The sequence below is a fragment of the Equus asinus genome, chromosome 18, assembly GCF_041296235.1.
Source record: "Equus asinus isolate D_3611 breed Donkey chromosome 18, EquAss-T2T_v2, whole genome shotgun sequence".
Taxonomy (NCBI): Eukaryota; Metazoa; Chordata; class Mammalia; order Perissodactyla; family Equidae; genus Equus; species Equus asinus.
Genome location: NC_091807.1, coordinates 4,057,688 through 4,077,920, shown reverse-complemented (window position 1 = coordinate 4,077,920; position 20,233 = coordinate 4,057,688). Strand labels below are relative to the sequence as shown.

The 20,233-nt window shown below is 35.4% G+C and overlaps 1 protein-coding gene across 8 annotated transcripts in view; it reads left to right on the top strand.

Moving 5' to 3' along the window:
* Nucleotides 1-20,233, top strand: part of CADM2 (cell adhesion molecule 2) — a 1,002,810-nt gene that overhangs the window by 842,838 nt on the left and 139,739 nt on the right. For all 8 annotated transcript variants that reach the window (XM_070488673.1, XM_070488674.1, XM_044750269.2 and 5 more), the window contains 2 exons: nt 3,665-3,817; nt 6,050-6,187. In XM_070488673.1, the coding sequence (XP_070344774.1) occupies nt 3,665-3,817; nt 6,050-6,187 (291 nt within the window). The remainder of the gene's footprint in view (nt 1-3,664; nt 3,818-6,049; nt 6,188-20,233) is intronic.

Here is a 20,233-nt window from a genome sequence, read left to right as displayed (position 1 = left end):
ACAGTGGGTGAGGAACATGTTTACTCATACAGTATCATGGCAGAAACCTGAGGTTTTCCCTTTTGGTGCCTTCTTTTTTTAAAAACCAAGAAATGCGTGATAAATATTTTTTTAAATAAATCACAGCTTTGAAAAGTGGTTGATATAGCACGAGGTCCTATTGGGGAAATAACAAATCTCTGTCCCACTGTTTTCCTCTAGCAACTGAACAAGGCATATATATCAGGGCATGCAGGAGATAGAGGATGAAATAGGCATTTAAAAAAAATGTCTGCTGTTTCCTAATGGAGTCACAGACACAATTTCTTATATTCAATAAAAATCAGTTTCACAAATACCTGCAAGTTAACAAACAAAGTAGTGGAGGGACTGGAATCATTAACCTGTTATTTGAATGTGTGGGAAGATGATTTTTTAAAATATATCTTAAATCATGAAAATTTGGAATTTTCCTGAATATTATATATTTTATAATTGCCTGCTCTCTCTCACAAAGCAAATAGGGAAGGTGCAGGTAATTTAAGAATATATGGCACTTGGGATCCCCCTCTTGTTCTGTGACAAATGTGTACATGAATTTTAAGCTTTGATATCTTAGTCATTTCTCTACTCCCTCAAATGTGCAGAGCATTTTTTAAATGAGGTTTGTTGTAGATTCATACCCTGTTGTAAGAAATAATTCAGAGAGATCTCATATACTTTTCACCCAAATAACATCTTGCAAAGATACCACCACTAAAAAATTGATGTTGATATAGTCACCAATCTTGTTTGGGTTTCGCCAGTTTTACACGTGCTTATTTGTGTGTGTGTGTGTGTGTGTTTAGTTCTACACAATTTTATTGCATGTGTAGGTTCATGTATCCATCACTACAGTAAAGATACAAAACAGTTTCCTCACCACAAGGATCCCTTGTGCTGTCCTTTTATAACCGTACTCATGTCCCTCCCAATCTCCTCCTATTTATAGAGTTTTTGAGTATCACTTTGTATATTTTATAAGTAGTTGTTCTGGGTATTGAAATATACATGTGTGGCTTATCTTAGTCTACTAGTAGGAGTGTTTTATCTCTTTGAGCAAAGTATGGAAACCTCACTTCCATTATGTCTTTTTGCCCTGCCCAATTCTTACTTGTCTTGAATATTCCTTCTGTATACATTGAAAACTGCATCAGTTGATAGTACAATTTTTGTTTCAGCCATCATATAATTGAGAATACTCAGGAGAAGAAGGGTAGTCTGTATTGTATTTACCCATATTTTTGTTCTTTCAGTTGTTCTTTCTTCCTTCTTGATGATCCAGGAATCCTTCTTTTCTGTTTGAAGAAACTTGCTTTAGCTTTTCTTTAAGACAGATCTGCTAGAGACAAATGTTCTTAGTTTTCCTTCTTCTAAGAATATATTTATTTCCCCTTGATGCCTGAAGGTTAATTTCACTGGATGACAATTCATTCTTGACAATTCTTCTCTTTCAGCACTTGAAAAATGGGCTACTCCCTCTGTCCTCCATGATAACAAATAAGAAATCTATTGTCATTTGAATTGGTGTTCTCTTGTAGGCACTATGTCTTTATCTCTGGCTGCTTCAAGACTGTTTTTTTTTTGTCTTTGAATTTCAGAAGCTTAGTTTTGATGTGTCTTGATATGAACTTCTTCGGGTTTATCCTCTTTGAGATTTGCTCGTCTTCTTGATTCTGTACATTTATTTATTTTGCCAAATTTGCAATATTTTCAACCATTATTTCTTCAAATACTCCATCACCTCCACTCTCTCTCTTCTTCAGAACTCATATGGTACCAATGTTGGATATTTTGTTACTGTCCCACAGGTCCCTGAGGCTCTGTTTTTGTTTTTTACAATCTATTTTCTCTCTGTTGTTCAGATTGGGTGAATGCTATTTCTCTGTCCTTAAGTTCACTGATTCTGTCCTCTGTCATCTCCACTGTACTGTTGAGCCAATCCAGTGAGTTTTTACTTTGGTTACTGTGTTTTTTATTTCTATAATTTCCATTGTGGTTCTTTTTTATGACTTCTTTTTCTTTGCTGAGATTTTCTATTTTATATTTGTTTCAAAATAATTTCTAATTGCTTGTTAAAGTATTTTTATGATGGCTTCTTTAAATTCTTTGTCAGATAAGTCCAATATCCATTTCAACTCAGTGTTGGCATCTGTTGGTTATTTTTTCTCATTCAAGTTATGATATTCCTCATATTTGGTGTGACTTGTGATTCTTTTTATTATATCCTGGACATTTTAGCTATTCTGTTAGGAGACCCTGGATCCTATTTAAATCTTCTATTCTGGGAGGGAGTCATCCTGTTTGGGTTTAGTGCTTGCGTCCTAGCTTACATTTGCAGGCCTGGTTCCACCAAAAGTTTAATTTTCAGAGCCTTTATGGTGCTTTTGGTCAGCGTGAGTTGTCTAGTTTCACTGAGGGTTACACTGATGTCTACTGGCACCACCTAAGGGATAGAGGAACTTCATTAGGCCAGGCTCCCTGGTGGCTCTAGGTGGGATAAGAGGTTCTCTAGCTCAAGGGAAGATCACTTCCAGGCCTGGGTGCTTATAGAGGGATCAGCCTGCTGCCCATGTTGCCCAGTAGACCAGTGTCTCTAGTAGAGAAGAGGAGTCTCCAGCCCCATGGGAAAGAGATTGCTTTCCGTGGACCCTTGTTGTCAGCGATGTTCCCACTTGACTCCCATTGCTGGTGGCCATTATCTCCTGATGTTGCTGGCGGTGCTCCCATTTGTCAGCAAAATATTCTTCTAGCTCGCCTCCTTCTGTTGCTAGGTTGTGACTAGGAGAAGCCAGGCCTGCATTACCTTTTACTATTGGTTGGGGAGCCACTGTGTTACTCTTCAGGTCCTGGTGTCCCTAACCAGTCCTCCTTCCTCTTTCTACCTTCCAGAGTAATTCTTTAGCTGCATCTTGTTTAATTTCAGGCTTTGTAGCTGTAGTTAGTGGGGTGTATAATGATCTTTAAACTTTAGCTGTTTTTTTCCAAAAGGAGCATAAGTCATCAAGATAGTAAGAGTCCTCCTGTGAAAACAAATGTTCTGTGATAGAAAAGGTGGTTTGAACCAAAGAATATTAAAATATTTAACAGACAATACAGCAGAGACACAAGCCAATCAGAGAAAATTTCAGCATCCAGGACTTTGCAGGTGCTTTGCAGTTGAATGTCAGCTCTGGTTTAAATGAAGTTCAACAGGTGTCTCTACTGCAGAGAGCTTTTAATATGCTAATATTCGCTGTTGGTCTCTTAGAAGGAAGACAGCAGCCACAGTTTTCCCAAATTTATCCATCCATAGAAGTGAACCCTTTTGTTTATAGTTTTTCTTGGCACTAGCATTCCATGAAAGATGTGGAGGAAAGCTGTTCTTATCATCATCAACGTCTACATCATCCAGAGTATTATATGAGATGCAATCATTTAATTAAAAAGTTATTTCTGAGAACATTAAGGAGCTCCTAATTCTACTTTGACTTTTAAAAAATCTGATAAAATATTTCACTATATTTAAATTGTCCTTTAAATTGTTTCAGGAAATAAGAATTAGACGTGTGCCCAAAGAAAATGTTTATTGTGCTAAAAATATATAAACTAACAGTACTGACTTTTCTAATGTTGTTATTGCATTTTCAATATTTTCTCTTCCCAGCTTTAAGGGACAATAGGATTGAGCTGGTTCGGGCTTCCTGGCATGAATTGAGTATCAGTGTCAGTGATGTGTCTCTCTCCGATGAAGGACAGTACACCTGTTCTTTATTTACAATGCCTGTCAAAACTTCCAAGGCCTATCTCACTGTTCTAGGTAAGTGCAAGGGGCTAACACTGTGTAGTCACAAGCCAGAGAGATGCCTTCTGCTATAGCAACGTGATTCAATAACACATATGCATTTTGAGAATCCTATTAATAGATGTAATTTAATCCCTTCTCTGCTACATTATGACAAGAGGCATTCAAAAATCACTTAGTCATCTTCTGCATTTTATAAAGAGACAAAGGGAAGTATAAAGATTTGTATGACTTCCCAAGAGCACACAACCATTTTGTTCCTTAGCCAGCAATAGACACCAGATTTCTTGTTTTTCAACTGAATCCTTTTGTATCAAATCATCTGTAGATTGTGTATAGGGTGATCCTTTTACAAAGTGATAGCATAACGAGCATAAAGAATTCAGTGTGTCTATAGAGTACTCCTCCATTTTATCATAGTAGTCACCTGATGGGGGTCTTCTCTACTCTCTTACAGCTTTCAAATATGACCTTTGTGTATTTCAGCGCATTTAAATGACCCTGACATTTCTTCGTGTCTTCTCACCTTTTGATTTTGTAATTTTCTAGATTCCTAAATGAAGTACATAATATCACTTGTGCATGCAGTTTGTAGCTTCTTTGTGCTTTTATTCTCTAAATATTGGGCCATTTTCTGCAAGGTTAAAGTGACACAAAAAAGCAATATATTTATAGAGATTCCAAGGAAATAAAGTTGCAGCTCAGAGCTCTCTGGGATTCCACAGACGTCACGGGCCCAATCAGCTGAAATTGCTGCATTTCATTGAAACACACCTGTGTACAGAACAAGTTACAGGAATTTAAAGATTGATTTTTTTTGCCCCTAGCCTGCCTTCCTTTTTTGATAGATAAAGGCATAACATTGCATTGAGAAGAACGGATGCATGCTGTTCTTTTGGGTGGGAATATTAAAGTTAATCCAGCTAGTGAATTGGTTTTGCACATAAGATATGAAATATGTTTCTTTGCAAGTCCCACAGGGCCTATTTTATAAAAATCTTCACAAGCTTGCCGTTAAGGACGAAATATACCCACTAAAAATGAAGTATTTCAGGATAACAATTGCCTAAGGTTAATGTATTGTTCTGTAGAGAGCCACCTTGAGAGTACAAGAATAGATAACTGGCTAATTTTAGTTTATTAAATGATGGTGTGGCATAGATTTTCTTTTTTACAAAAAGGACACTATAAAGGTGAATAGAAAAAAAAAAATTAGCCAGCTAATCAGAGTATGTTGATCTGTTGTTTTTTCCTGGCTATTCTTGTTATTTTAAGTTTTATTTCTTTTATTGATGCTTTTCAACATTCTCATATTTTATTCTTTTCAAACTGAAGTAAATAGTACAATAACAAAGCTTTCAGTCTGCCTTTATTATTGAATAATTTTAGAAGAAATTTTAATAAACTCTACCATGACAACAGAATATTTTTGCCCAAGAAATATGTAATGTTCTATTATTTAAATTACCCATATTCTATCTGTACATATTACTAATCTGCTTATTTATTGTATGATTTGGACTAGAAAGGATAATCAGTGGTTAGCATTAAAAATAATACGTACCGTGTTCCACAAAACTACAATTTCGTTTCTAAAACAGATGACAAGAGACATTCTCTACTTTAGAAGAATCAGAAAAGTAAGTGTAGTCGCAATTATTGATGACTCTGTTATTCCAAAATGCATTTCCTTGAATAAAGTACACAGAAGATAATATCGTTTTAATCTTTAGGAATTATGACATCAGGAATGAAAGGTGCTATTTTAGTTAAATCACAGTTTGCTAAAGAATAAAGAAATGTAGTTTTGCATTTTTCCCCCCAATGCAAACAATTTACCTTCTTAAATCTCTATACCAGTAAATCTTAAGATATACTGAATGGTTATTTTTAAGACTTACAAGGGTATTTTTGCAGATAAAATTTAATTTAAAAAACTACTTTGAACTAAATGCATTTTAAATGCCCTCTGGAATACATATATTTAATATATTATATAAATATGTATACACACATATGTATAGATACATATATATATATATATCGTATGGATATATATATCTATACCTACCTATATATTTTCATATGTTTTAAGCAGTTTATTTTATGATATAGCAGTTTGTTATTCTTGGTTGAAGTTACTGTCAGTTAACCACCCAGTTCAGCTTGGTTTGTGAAAGTCGTAGTCACAGGAACAAATCAGCCCTGGAGATGGATGTCCACGTCATTCGTTTGCTTAACTTTCAGGTGTTCCGGAGAAGCCTCAGATCAGCGGATTCTCCTCCCCAGTGATGGAGGGGGACTTGATGCAGCTGACCTGCAAAACGTCTGGTAGTAAACCTGCCGCTGATATCAGATGGTTCAAGAACGACAAGGAGATTAAAGGTAAGAATGAGGAAAGGCCGTCAAATCAAAATGAATATGCTGAAATTAGCATAAAGGGTCAGATACAGGGCATTTTACGTTTGCTTTCTCAAATCATACACTTTATGATCAAGTGTAATTTGAACCAGATTTGCCCATGTTTTTTAAATTAGGTAATTTTCCAAGGTGTATTCATATAATCTCTGTGTGGCCCGTTCCCTCTTATGTAAAACAGGTCTAAAAACAATATATACCTCATGAGAAAGTTGGAGGAATAAACGAGTTAACATATAAAAAACACACAGATTCATGCTTTACAATCGTAAGACTACATGTTAGATGTTATTGTTTCAGAATTCATCTATAGTATGTAGATTATAGACAGAGAAACTCCGTGAATTATTTCTTCAACTTGTTGGTTTCTGGAATTACAAAGTTCCGGGAATAAAATTGGCTAAACATCAATAAATTTGATTCCTAGTAGCTCTCATAGGGGGCAAAAAATATGCTTCTCTCTATTTCGTACATTTAAATGTAAACACACACACTCTCACACATATTTTTAGAGGGAAATGAGTTTATAGGGGAGGTGGTTAGTAAGCTTATTAGTAGGGTTTTTTTTTACCCCACGTACCTGATGTCACATGTACATTAAAATCCAAGTATAAGAATTATTTCTGATGATTGTTACCAATGTCTCCCCTGTGCATGGGAGGATGTATTATTCTCAAGGGAAGTTTCTACAAGATACATTTATGCACACCATTCTGATTATTTTAACTTGTAATTCTAATATTTCATATCGGAATAACAATAATTCTTACTAGTGGGCATTCAGGCTCAACAGATAAGATTCCCTATATTACTGAAAAAATATAACTTTATACAATTATTCTCTCTCTTTTCTATTTTAGTTACTCTCTCTGTATGTTTTTTCCCAAAATAGAGACTTGTCTATAATTTATTCCTAATCACTAAGGTTTTGTTTCAGAAATTCTAATAAATACATTTTATTGGACAAAATGTGGAGAAATACAAGCCCCCAAGTCACAAGTTAGACACTTTGCTAGGGTCAGTTAAACTTTCAGGGTACCGTGAAACTTGCTTGTACACTCTGCCAGGGCTTGGGACGTCCATTCAACTCTGTCTTCAGGATGTGTTTGTTTTGGCGTGTCTGGACTTGCTTACATCTTCCGTACTTGGACCCCCTACACAGCTTCCAGAGCTATCTTACTACAGCAAGGGTCTGATCTGGCTACTTTTTCTACTTAAGTGTTCCTGATGGAAAGACCTAAACTGCAGGATAAGTTTAAAATCCCATTTCCTTGGCCTCTAAGAATGCTCCAGACAGGGAATCCTTACACAACACATGTGTCCTTCTGTGTGAAGGGCTTGGTTTATTCTAGAATGCTCTTAAAAACTCTCCTTCAATTGAATTGTTTTATTACTTATATGTATCGCTTCCTTAATTCTGACATGAGTAGTTATTTAGTTGTTTGGTTTATCTGTTCCTCTCAATTTCTCAGCACTTTATTTGTGTCTCAAGTGTTTGTCTCCTATATCCTCGGAGAGTTCAGAGACTAACATACTAGATGCTTCATTAATATCGATTGACTGTTTTTAACATCACAGCCTTCTGAGAAGCCTATAATGTACTCATATTTTTATGAAATCTCTTAATTTTGGACAAATTTGGCTTCTGCTCTGAAGGCCAAACAGATTTGATCATATAAGGTCTGGAAGAGACTTTGGTTTATATGTAAAAACAGGAAAAGTTTGATCTTATAAACATCATTCTTTAAAATCATCTGAATCAAGACTAGAACGAAAGTCACGACCAAACAGCATCCAGAATCGGTGAATGATTCCATGCTGCATCTGGAAGTGGAGAAGTATCCTTTTTCCCTATGTTCTCCAGTGTATGGCCGCTGATGGAGCATTTATTATCCCTGTACTTGCTTTCATCTATATAGCTATTTATTTGTTTATAACTCTTCTTTTGCATGTTGGTTTAGTTTGTCTTCACAACCAGATGGTGAACGTCCTGAGTGGTGTATACTTTATTGTATAAGTGTATATGCAAATATGTGGAGTGCAGTACTCTGCACAGAGTGAACATTCATTCTTGTTGCTGTCCTCGGGGTGTGCCAAATGCAAGTTCACTCTCAAATCCCTCAGCAAACACTCCTCACTGAAAGGAGGGCTCCATACTTAACTTCCACTATTTTGTCTTTTCGGAGATCAAAATTTAACTTCCTATAACCATTTAACTATTTTTACTATAATATCACTTGCCACTTTTTAAAAAGACAATCTCTAATGTAAAGCAGCAGGAAAAGATGGGCTAATTGAGTCCAATCCAATTCCATTGAATAAAAAATTGTTAAAATGCCTCCCAATTATAATGCATTCTATGGTGCATGAGCAATGATCCCAATGAAGAGAACAAGAGCCTCCACCTGGAGATGTTTAAGATGTCTTTGGAGAGATAAAACAAGTTATGGAGAATATTTTCTTATAAAGAGGAATGTATGACATGATATAAATCCCAAAGCAGCTATTACAGTCAAGGGAAAAGATTATTTTCATATATCTTAACTAAGCATTGGCCAGTTCAGCATATCGACACTGTATTAGGTTTCAGAGTCTATATGATGGACGTATAGACCTTCAAAGTGACTTCTGATTCCAGGAAGAATAATTTTTCTGTACAAATATTTGGTTTTTCTCCATAATTGTCTAACATATGAGTTTAATTTCCAAGTTTCTGGGTGACAGTTGTTTGAAAGTCATAGTTGATCTCATTTTATTGGCTAGGACATTTCTATATTAGGTTACACAGCGGTGGTTCTCAGACTTTGGCAGGAATCATTATCATTTAAAGGACCTGTTAAATCTCAGATTATAGGGCCCTGACCTCAGATTTCCTGGTTGAATAAGTCTGGAGTGGAACCTGAGGACATGCATGTTTAACATTGTGTGAAATATCTGAGCAATGCTGATGCTCCGTCTGGACACCACACTGGTATAGAGAACAGAAAGTTGAGGAGCATCAGCAACTTTCATAAAAGTCTTGCTTCTGTCTCTGAACTTCAGTTTTCTCATTTACTAAATGAGGATTAGAATAGTCTCAAAGTGCTGTTGCAAGGATGGTGGTATGAGCCAATGTGTATGAAGTGTTTTTGCAGTTCAAGGAATAACTATGTATTTTAAGTGTTATTGTAGTTATTACTATTTTCACCAAACCATGACTGATGAGTTGTAACAACCCCTGAAGTAGTCCTAGAAATATAAACAAATAACTGGAATCATTTCTTCAAGGTATTCACAATTGGGGTATGAACATATAAACATAAGACAACAGGTGTGATGATAGATTTTTGCACTGACTAAAGTTTTGGTATAAAACAGAAAGCAGGGGGCAGCCCTGCTTTGTGGGAGAGGCGAAGCCTTAACAGTTTGTTGATGAATGTAGGTGCTCAATAAATATCTGTTAAATGAATAAATGGATCTTAAACAGTGAATGGAATTCCTCATGTGAGTTGTAAGTAAAAGTAGAACAGGCTACAGAAGGGAACTTTGTGTATCTATGCAGACTAGAAGAGTGTGATTGCTTAACTATGAAACCTTGTGTGTGTTATAGACATGAAACAGAAACAGGAAGGCAGGGCCAAGAAAGTCATGGAAAGCTTTTATTCCAGATTCAGGGGCTTGGAATTTATTCTGTAAGCAATGGTGAGACCTTATTTTTTTTTAATGTAAACTTAAAGAGGTAGAATGAAGCAATCATAATTTTCATCTAACTCTATCCCTCCCCCTAAGAGTCTGGCTGCGAAATCCCTTTGGTGCCTCTTGGCAGCTCTGTGTCCAAAACCACAGGTGGTTTCAGTGGAGCTTTTAATCTTTTAGGTAGCAAGGAAGTCGGCACATCTGCCATTTAGCATGTGTAACAAAGATGCACATTGCCCTCCTAAATCTATCAGCTCCCTGAGAATTTGTACTGATATAAACTTTCCATTCTATGTGTAAATTTGGAAATTTGTAGTTTGAACATTTACTATCATAAAATCTTAAGATTTTCCTTTCCAGCTAACTAGCTTTTACATTAATGTTTTAGGCAGAATTCTATGATAACCCCCTGTGATCCACATCCTGGTATAATCCCTTCCTCCTGATGTAGGAGGGACTTGTGAATAGGATGTTATATTACTGCCTCGAACATGTTACCTTATATGGCAAAAGGGATTTTGCAGGTATAATTATGCGTCCCTTTTGGGTTCATCAAAGGGAGATTATCAAGGCAGGCCTGACATAATGAGACGAGGTTTTTATAAAAGAATACACAATCAGAGAGACATTCTCCTCCTGGCCCGGAAGAGGGCAAACAGCTATCTTGTGGACTATGTGTGGGAACCATGTGGCAAAGAAGTGTGAGTGACCTGTAGAAGCTGAAAGCAGTTCCTGAGTGGCAGCTCATGAGAAAATGGAGACCTTGAACATACAGCCTCAAGGAAATGAATTTGCCAACAAGCAGTGAGCTTGAAGGGGTTCCTAAAAGTTAAAAGAAGCTCTGAAAGTATTAAACTCTTTTTAGGCGACTGAACCAGAACAAAGCTTAAGATTACTTATAGAAATATGTGAATATTCAGCACCCAAAAGGAAAAATGCACAACATCTGGAATCCAATCACAAACTGCTACGTATTCAAAGAAGCAGGAAAATGCCACCTAAAAGGAGACTAACCCATTGATCTATCAAAACTCACCTACAAATAATATAGCCGAGAGAAATAAAAGATAAGGCATTGAAAATATAAAGTAACTCAAAATACATTCAAAACTGAAAACGAAATTTATGGAAATGATTCTTTGTGATCTTGGGTTTGGCCAAAATATCTTATACATAATATCAAAGAACAATTTATAAGAGTAAGAAAAATGATAATAAAATCAAACAGTTGGACTTCATGAAGTTGGACAACCACTTTGGATAATAGTTTGGAAATGTCTTTAAAAATTAAACATGTGTCTACCATCTGATGCAGCCATTCTGCTCTGAGGCATTTACCCAAGAGAAACGAAATCACATATACATACAAAGACTTACACACAAATGTTCACAGCAGCTTTACTTAGTGTAGCAATATTTAAGTGCATTGATAATTTTCTTCCACTTCCATTGGTAATGGGAATTAACAGACATAGATTATTTTACTGAGATTTTTCTACACTATAAATGAGATGTGGAACATAAAATTCTAAGAGCATCCTGTGTCTGCTATATTATTGACTAGCTTGAATTCTAAATGCTGTGTTTCTTGAAAGTAGTCATTACACGAAGTCTTTATCTTCCAAGGGAGTGGCCAGTCTTTCTTTTCCTTTTCCTTTTTCTCTTCAATCACTAACTCTTTAAAGTGTTTGTTATTTGTATATCTCCTAAGTTGAAACCAAACATGAAATTAGCCATTTTTATTTATCTTTTGTATGAGTTTTAATGAGATATAATTAATATAGTAGCAAATTCACCTAAAGTGTAGAATTCAATGGTTTTTGGTAAATTCACAGAGTTATGTAACTCTTACCACAATCAGTTTTACATTTTATCGTCCTAAGGAAACTTCATACCTATTAGCATTCACTCCCCATGTCCCCTCAGTCTCCATCTCGCCAGCTCTAGGCAACCATTAATCTACTTTCTATCTCTATAAATTTGCCCATTGGGGACACTACATATAAGTGAAATTATACCATACACGGTCTTTTGTGACTAACTTCTTAGCATAAAGTGTTCAAGGTTCATCTGTGTTATAGCATATATCAGTACTTTATTATTTTTCATTGCTGAATAACGTTCCATTACATGCATATACTGTATATTATTTACCCATTCATCAGTTGATGAACTTTTGGGTTCTTCTACTTTTGGCTAGTATGAATAACTCTGCTATGAAAATTTAGGTGTGAGATTTTGTGTAGAATTATGCTTTCATTTCTCTTAGGTATGCTGGGTCATATGTTTTTTGCTTCATGTACTTTGGGTACTCTGTTTTAGATGTATATATATTACCATTTGTTAAATTTTATTAAATAATTGTTTCTTCATTTGCTATATGCTGTAGGCACAATTTTCAGAGACCTTAAATATCTGTGCGTGTGTGTGTGTGTTTACATAATTTTCACCAGTTTGTTGTTTAGCAGGAAAGAGAATCAGCAGAGTTCTTTATGCTGATGTTCCAGAAGTTGCCCTTGGATTTTTTTTGTATTCATGTATTTTCACAATATTGACTCATAAATTATTCAAATTTATTATCTTTCAAGTATCTTCCTTTATTTATTCTTACAAATTCTTTTCTGTCTCATTTCCTGCTCTTTTGCTCATAGAAGAAACTTGTATTTCCTTTCTTGACTAATTTATATTCAAAATTTCTTTATTTTTTGCCTCATAGGAGATAAAACTACCTCACGATTTCCCTTTTTGGTAATGATAGGTGATTTTTAATTATGTCCTTCCTCTTTTCTTTATGAACTTTATAGGAAAAGATCATGTATACATTTTTAAAAAGATTTAATAATTTGGTATATTTTTAACTTAGTTTTTCTCCCTTAATGAGATGGCCAATATCTTTTCTTCTTGTTTTTTATCTGCAGTTAACCATATCTGAAGTCCCATCTTTAGAAAGTCCTGGCACATGGAGCTCTGGCCTCATTGGGCTGCACTGAGGATTACTGTGCCTATAGAAAATAGTGAAGGGGATGAACAAAAGACAAATACAGGGTAAACATGTAGCTGAGTACAAGAAAAAAGTGACAATCCACAGAAATCAAGAAGTGTAGAAAAAACATAAAACAATAGACCACATCAGAAAAAAAAATATTTATTTATGTTTAGTGTGTCTAATTCCCAATCTTTGGTCATCTCTCTCTAGTTTTGTACTCTTCCAAAGCAGAAACTACTCGTTCATTCAGAGCTTAGACTAATGACATCTTCAGTTTTTCAGAAGAGTGGTGAAAAAACAATTTAAAAATAAATCCACTACACAGAAAAACAATGGCATACTGACAACTGCACCAAATTACACATATTAACATGGAAGTAGCCTATTTATTAGAAGGAAACAAATGCTTTACCTGACTGAAAATGGCCATTATTTTAATTAAGTCAAATCACACATTAACCATCTATGATGTTCTAGACACTGTCCTAGATATGGGGATGAAAACTATACAGAAGTACAAAAATTAACTGCCTGGAGAGAAAAGAAAGAAGTGAGAGATAAGAAGGGAAAAGAGGAATGGAAGAGAAAAAATAGGAAGAAACAAAGTTAAAATTTCCAATTATTCTTTATTTTATGAATACATGAATTATATAGAACCTTGTGAATGTCCTGTGGATAACTGGAATTTAAAAATGATATTTTTCTCAGAAAACAAGACAACCTATTGAAAAATAATCAACAAAACTGTGGTAGTATATGGTATAGAAAAATGTTATATCATATTCAGGAAGCTAATTTCTCAACTCAGATGTTTTACCGATGCAAATGATTCATTTTCACAATAGGTAGTTGAGGGCATGTTGATTTTTCTTACATGTACTGAATGCTACAGGACTCCATAAAATAGTTTGATGACTAGAAAATTGTATCATCATAGATGTTTCAAAGGAAACACACTTGCCTACTGCTTATAGAGTTTCCTCAAATAGGTATTTCTATTTTCTTTCTTAATAGAGTTTACTTTAATCGATAAGTTCTTTTTTTTTTTTAACTTTCTGCCATCTTTCGAGCCTGCAATAAAACAGCTTTTTCGATAGAAGATAGAAGAAATCTTTCAGCCTCCAATAGAAGAAAGGACGTTTTAGTCTACAGAAATATAGTGACCACCCTGAGGCATCAGGCTTAGAGTCAGGAAATATTTTTCAATCAGATGGTGTAATTTTTTTTATTCAGCCAAGGAAAAGTAGTGCACAGAATATGAAATCTTGTCTTTGGAGAGGTTACAAGTGAAACTTGACTCTTCACGTCCAGACTTTTGGATATCGGCACTGAGGCTCAGTCAACCTACCCTCACGCAAAAGGAGGTTATTTTAAGGTTTTCCTGACAATTGCCAATTGAAAGGAGCATGAGGGAACCTAGTTATAACCATACAGGTTATTCCTGGGATGCAGCGTTCACTTGATGGCCTGGTTTCATTGTGACGCAGCTTCTTTCTCTTTCCAACTGCAACCAGCTAACTGCTTCTTCCTCTATTTTCACACCTTTTCTCCACCTCATGAATCATGCTGTCTCTCATCACGTTGGTTAAATCATGGCTTTCCTAGAACCAGCCATGGGATGTGAGTGTGTGTGTGCCTACACATGTGTGCTCAAGTGTGTGTTTTTACATCTGTTTCTTTGAGTTCTTCAAGTTCTTTAATTCACATTACGAAGTATGATAGAAAATCTGAGACAAGCTAGTTAATTACATAGCTGCTGTTTGGGGATAAAGGTTCTATCTTGCCTCCCTGGAGATTAGGCACCATGGGGTCAGGTACTCTTCAAGTTTAATCACACCTGGCTGATGTCACATGCTACAGAACATGGCAATTTATGGGCAAAGAATGTCTGCAAAAGAAATACAAAGCAGGAGGATTTACTATGAAAAGTCAAACTTAGTTATTGCAGACACTTCGAATTCAAATTCATCAAGTACAGATACTATAGAGGATTACAAACATTTTCACATTTAGATAGAACTTCTAGATTTCAGGACTGCAATTCTCTTAAGTATAAAATATTAAGGAGTCCCTAATATATTAAAATATTAATAATTTTAATATATTAAAATATTAAGGAGTCCCTAATAACATGTGGTCTGGAGTTAGATTTGCAAAAGGCTGCTCTTTCCTCCCCTCTCTACCTCTTTTTGGGGTTTTGTATTTATGAATAATTGGTAGAGTGTAAACCAAGCCCAAAGTGTCCAAGATAAATTTCACAAATTGTGCAGGATATACCTTTACAGCTCATGAACAAGTGTAAGACAGAAAGAGGAAGACATTGTTGAAACCGACAAATGCTGCCTTTGAGCACATTATAGTAGTGGAGGAAAAATGATAAGTAATATTCATGTTGCTGCAGATTACTCAAAGAAAGTGATAGTAAAATAAAGAACATGTTGCTGAAGACAAGCTATTCTCTCTCTTGGGCTATTACAATTATTAACTAATATCCTGAGTAACCATTTTTCTCCAAAATAGTCTATTTCCCATACTCCTTTCCAAAGAGATATCTGATGGGGTGAGGATCAGAGAGAAGAGCCTCTGTTGTTAATACTTAAACTGTTATTCTCTTTGTCAACTTGAACATACCAATAGTCCTTTAAAAATATTTAAAGAATATGTTTATGTATCTGTCTACCTCACCAGACTGAGATTTCTTTCCTCATTTAACTTTTTACATGCAGAATCTGGCATGGTGTCCAACACATGGTAAGAACTCAAAGTTTTCACATATAGGATGAATGAGTCACTTGAGTTGAAGTGGTCTCAGACTTTAACTTAATTTTTAAAGGCAGTGACTCTCTTCCTCATGGGATGTTCTCCTGGACTGGGCAACCCAGTTCTTCGTATTCTTCTAAGGTGCAGAAAACTAAGAATAGAATTAATCTATCACTTGAGTGAAAGAGATCTAAGACTTTACCTCAATAATTTTCAGAGGAGATGACTACTCCTTACTTATTGTTTTCCTGGTCTGGGTAATATTGTTCTTAGTGTTCTTCTAAGCTATTAAATCTTAGATATTCAAATGTTGTGTCTGAGCCATCAACCAGAAATTGAACTGGATCCAATGTTACTGAGGCACAGTGACTCTTATAACTCATTTTGTTCTAGAAGGATTTGTATAAGTACAAAAATCACTGATTAACATAAAAGGTAATGTTATTGAATGTGGGACAGCAGCCAAATTAGTGTAAAAAAAAGATGAAACCTAAAGTGAGATTAGTAAGCAAATTTTTTTATAAACCCTTTCACATTTGTCAATGGTAGATCACAAACTTTTATTAGGACTTTTAAGCTAGTAAAAAGAGAGAGACAAGATCAGTTAATTATCATGTCCACAAGACAGTTGTACACAAGAGGTCTAATATTTCTTGGTACTGAGAGTCAGAGAGAGAGAGTTCCTCTCTGTGCCCACATGTTTTAGACAAATGTGTATGTATTGAATTGAGTTGGCGGTGGGGTATATCAAGATTCATGCAGCAGCTTCTTTGAAGGCAGACCCGTGGGATAACACTTAAGAGAAAACTTTTTGATAAAAAGTATAACATTCTGCTTGTCTGAATAAATTGAAAAAGAGATTTTAGAATATTTAGATAAATGAAGTACTTCTTCAATCCTCCATAAATATTATTGTGCTCATCTGAGCTTTTGAAATCTATTAAGCAGAACTGAATTTCAATAAAATTCCTCTCTAAGTTAAACAGCTATTCTGTGGTGCCAGTTAATGGTGGTGCCATAGCTTGAAACCCCAGGAGTGTGACTGGCACTCTAATTAAAAGAGGAGCATGATGAGAAGGATTTATGGAATCTACCCCTTGCAGATTGGAGTTGTATGAAGGAGTATTCATAAGCAATGATGAGATTTGCCTTGAGAATATGTTTTGCAATCTTCTGCAGTGAACAAGTGATGGTGGTTACCAGACTTTAATGTTCTACCATATAAGACATGGCCTCAATATTTTTGGCCTGAAGAACATTTAAAACAAATATAAAATGTAATTCTTATCTTGAATATGGGAGAAAAATTCTTTGTGAATACCTTTGAACACTTAGCCTTAAGGAAAAAAAATACTGACATTCCCTCCAAGATGAACTGGTTTTAAAATATACATCTAAGTTACTGAATGAGTTAACCAGACATAGCTGCTTTATGACAGTTTTAAAAAATGATGGGAAAGTTAGTTATCTTTTAAAAGTGATGTATTTTGTTTTGGAAATTTTGATCTATAGAACTTGTTTAAAGCATAAATTATAACACATCCAGTTGTCCAATATGCTCACTCCAAATTTTTGACAATAAAGTCAAGGCATTTCATATAATACAAACAATTTCTCTTCTCTATGGCAAGTGGACATACATTCAACTTACTAATAATGATGTCAAATCATTAAAATACCATTAATAACAGTGGTATGAATTCAGAATAAATTCCTTGAGTTCTCCTACTGAAATTATTATCTGATTCATCAAAAACCACTTTTGCAAATGCTGACTCTAAAAATAATAGTAAAATTCGTGTTCTACATAAACATCAATAGCTGGGGTACAGACTGAGACCCTGCAGCTTTGCTCATAGCCAGAGAGTAGGAGGCCTAAATAGGTCAGGAGAAGTCACATGATGTCCTACATCATCCCTAAGAGAGACCTTCAAATGATGGGAACATAAGGCACTTTCAGTCTGGGAACAAGGCAGAAGCTGTGTCTGAGTCCTTCTTGGTTTCCAGTGTGGCCTATAGGCCTTGGGCTGGATTAAAAGGAAACCGGCCCACTTTCTGCGGGTGTCTGATAGAGAGGGCTACCACAGGATGCTGGACAGGATTTCCCTTTATAAAAATGGGAGTATCTTCTTTTCAGCTTTGTTTAAATGGGATCAAAATCACAAAAGTGAAGAAAGCTAATAGATCAGAATAGTTCAGGTTGCACTGCTCTGGATGATTAGAACTACTGTGGAGACAAGGCAACTTCCCCAGGGACTTTAGAGGATTTTCTTTCTAAAAACCCAGTCCAAAGATGGCCAGAAACTATAGATAGACAGGCAGGTGACCTAATATTATAAATCTGAACAATGGATGTGGAGGTATCTCCTGAGAGCTGATATTTTATGAAAAGATTTGGATGTAAAAATGTCCAGATGACTCTTTCCTTTGTCCCGTGGCTAATCTGACTCAGGACTTGTAAACTTATTGACTTGGGGGCAGCAGTCTAACTCACACTGACATCTGCCGTTTTTTCCCACCTTAGCTCTTGACAGGATAAAAGATCTAAAGTCCGGAACCTAAGCAGATTGCTGTTCTACAATCCAAGTCTCATAAAAATACGCAATGTAAAAACTGGAGGAAAACCATTTACTCTGAGGCTTTACCAAGAAATGTTTAGGAAAATAACTTTGGTTGAGAAGCATACTTGAGCAATTTTCCTAAGCTGATTTTTTTTTTTAACTTTTTTACTATAAAAAATTTCTGACACATACAATGTAAAAATAATAGTATAATGAGGCAATTCCCAACCACCACCCACCCAAAACAATTACTGTTCTGATTATTTACGAACAAGGGCTTAGATAGCTAGGAGGAAAGTCATCCTACAAATTCCTCTGTTTATTGGTTGCCCTCAACTTTTGCTAGCCCTTGCTCCAATGCATTATATAATATACACGTGCATTATTTTGAAAAAAAGAGCAACATATATTTTAAAATAGTAAAGGTATGGGAGCTTAAGAAGAGAGGCAAGAGAGAGAGAGACAGAGAGGTAGGTAGAATGTTCCCATATTCCTCTTCACTTTTGGTTATATCTCTGGTGTCAGCGAATCCACTATAACCTTGTTCCTCAAAATATGGTCCTTGGGACAGCAGCAGACTCGTGAGCACATTCCATTTTGAGAAACGCTGCTCTAGATCATGACGTAATGGATTGACATGACAGACGAGAGAAAAACGGAAACTCTCGAAAATCAGGCAGAACATGAAACAAGAATACACATGGAATCAGCAAATTATCCAATATAAAGAAAATTTCTATCCATTCTATAACTGTGTAACACATCAACTTTTTTTTTTTTTTTTTTGAGGAAGAATAGTCCTGAGCTAACTGCTGCCAATCCTCCTCTTTTTGCTGAGGAAGACTGGGCCTGAGCTAATGTCCGTGCCCATCTTCCTCTACTTTATATGTAGGATGCCTACCACAGCACGACGTGCCAAGCGGTGCCATGTCCACACCCGGGATCCAAACCAGCAAACCCTGAAACCCCAAAGCGGAATGTGCCCAGTTAACTGCATGTGCCACCCGGCCGGACCCCACATCAGCTGTTTTATAAAGCTAGAAAGTGAAAATAGAGATAAATTTTAAGCACTCTTTCCTATTTGGGGATGAAAGGGTCAGCATAAAATATGGGGAAAGATATTACGATTGGCTATTCTCAATGCTTCTTCCTGTTCATCTCATGCCTTCTAGTAACCCTGTAAGCTGTCACACAAGCTAATATTGAAAGCAACAAATTATACTTTTGTTTATTTTATTTGAATGATGCTCATTAAAGTTTTATGTTATATACAATTGCTATCAGATTTTATGTGTTCAATTAATATTATATTAAACGACACTGTTGTAAAGGAAACAGCTAAAGGAAGCAGATGTTTGGATTTGTAAAATGCAGCTGTTATTAAAATTAAACAGCACAATATTTTGGAATAATTTCTTATTTATTGTATAACATGATTATAAAAGTGGTTTGTCAAGAGATCTAAATTTTCTTACACTGCCACTGCTTAGAGCTATGAAAAAGAAAACATTGGACATAGATTTATAGGAAAGAATATAAAATGTAAAAATGGGGCAAGATTTTATATAAATCTATGAGACATTAAAAAGTAAAAGAGCCTCGTATTTTTTATAGCAAAGAAGTATTAATGCATCTGTATTATCCTGACATATTTTTGCTGAAAGGCAATCACTCCATCTTTAGCTCTAATATTTTTTCAACTGAGGGTGAAACTAATTTTCAAATGAAGAAATCTCAGAAATGACTTTAGTTAAAACTGATAGACTAAATTTAGTCTATCATATTGATTTCTAATCCATTAAAATTGCCCTCTTCTTATCAGCAACGTGAGACTTGAGAAATTTCAAATTAAATGAAAATATGATTAAACCTCTTTTCTACAAAGAGCAAATAATCCCTAAGTGCACCATTTAGCAATGAATCTGAATCATGCATGGATAGTTTAAACATTGGTGGGTGAACCCACACATTGAGGAAAGCATTCTCCTTCATGCTGAAATGGGCTTTTCAGCTGAGTGAAGAACATTGATC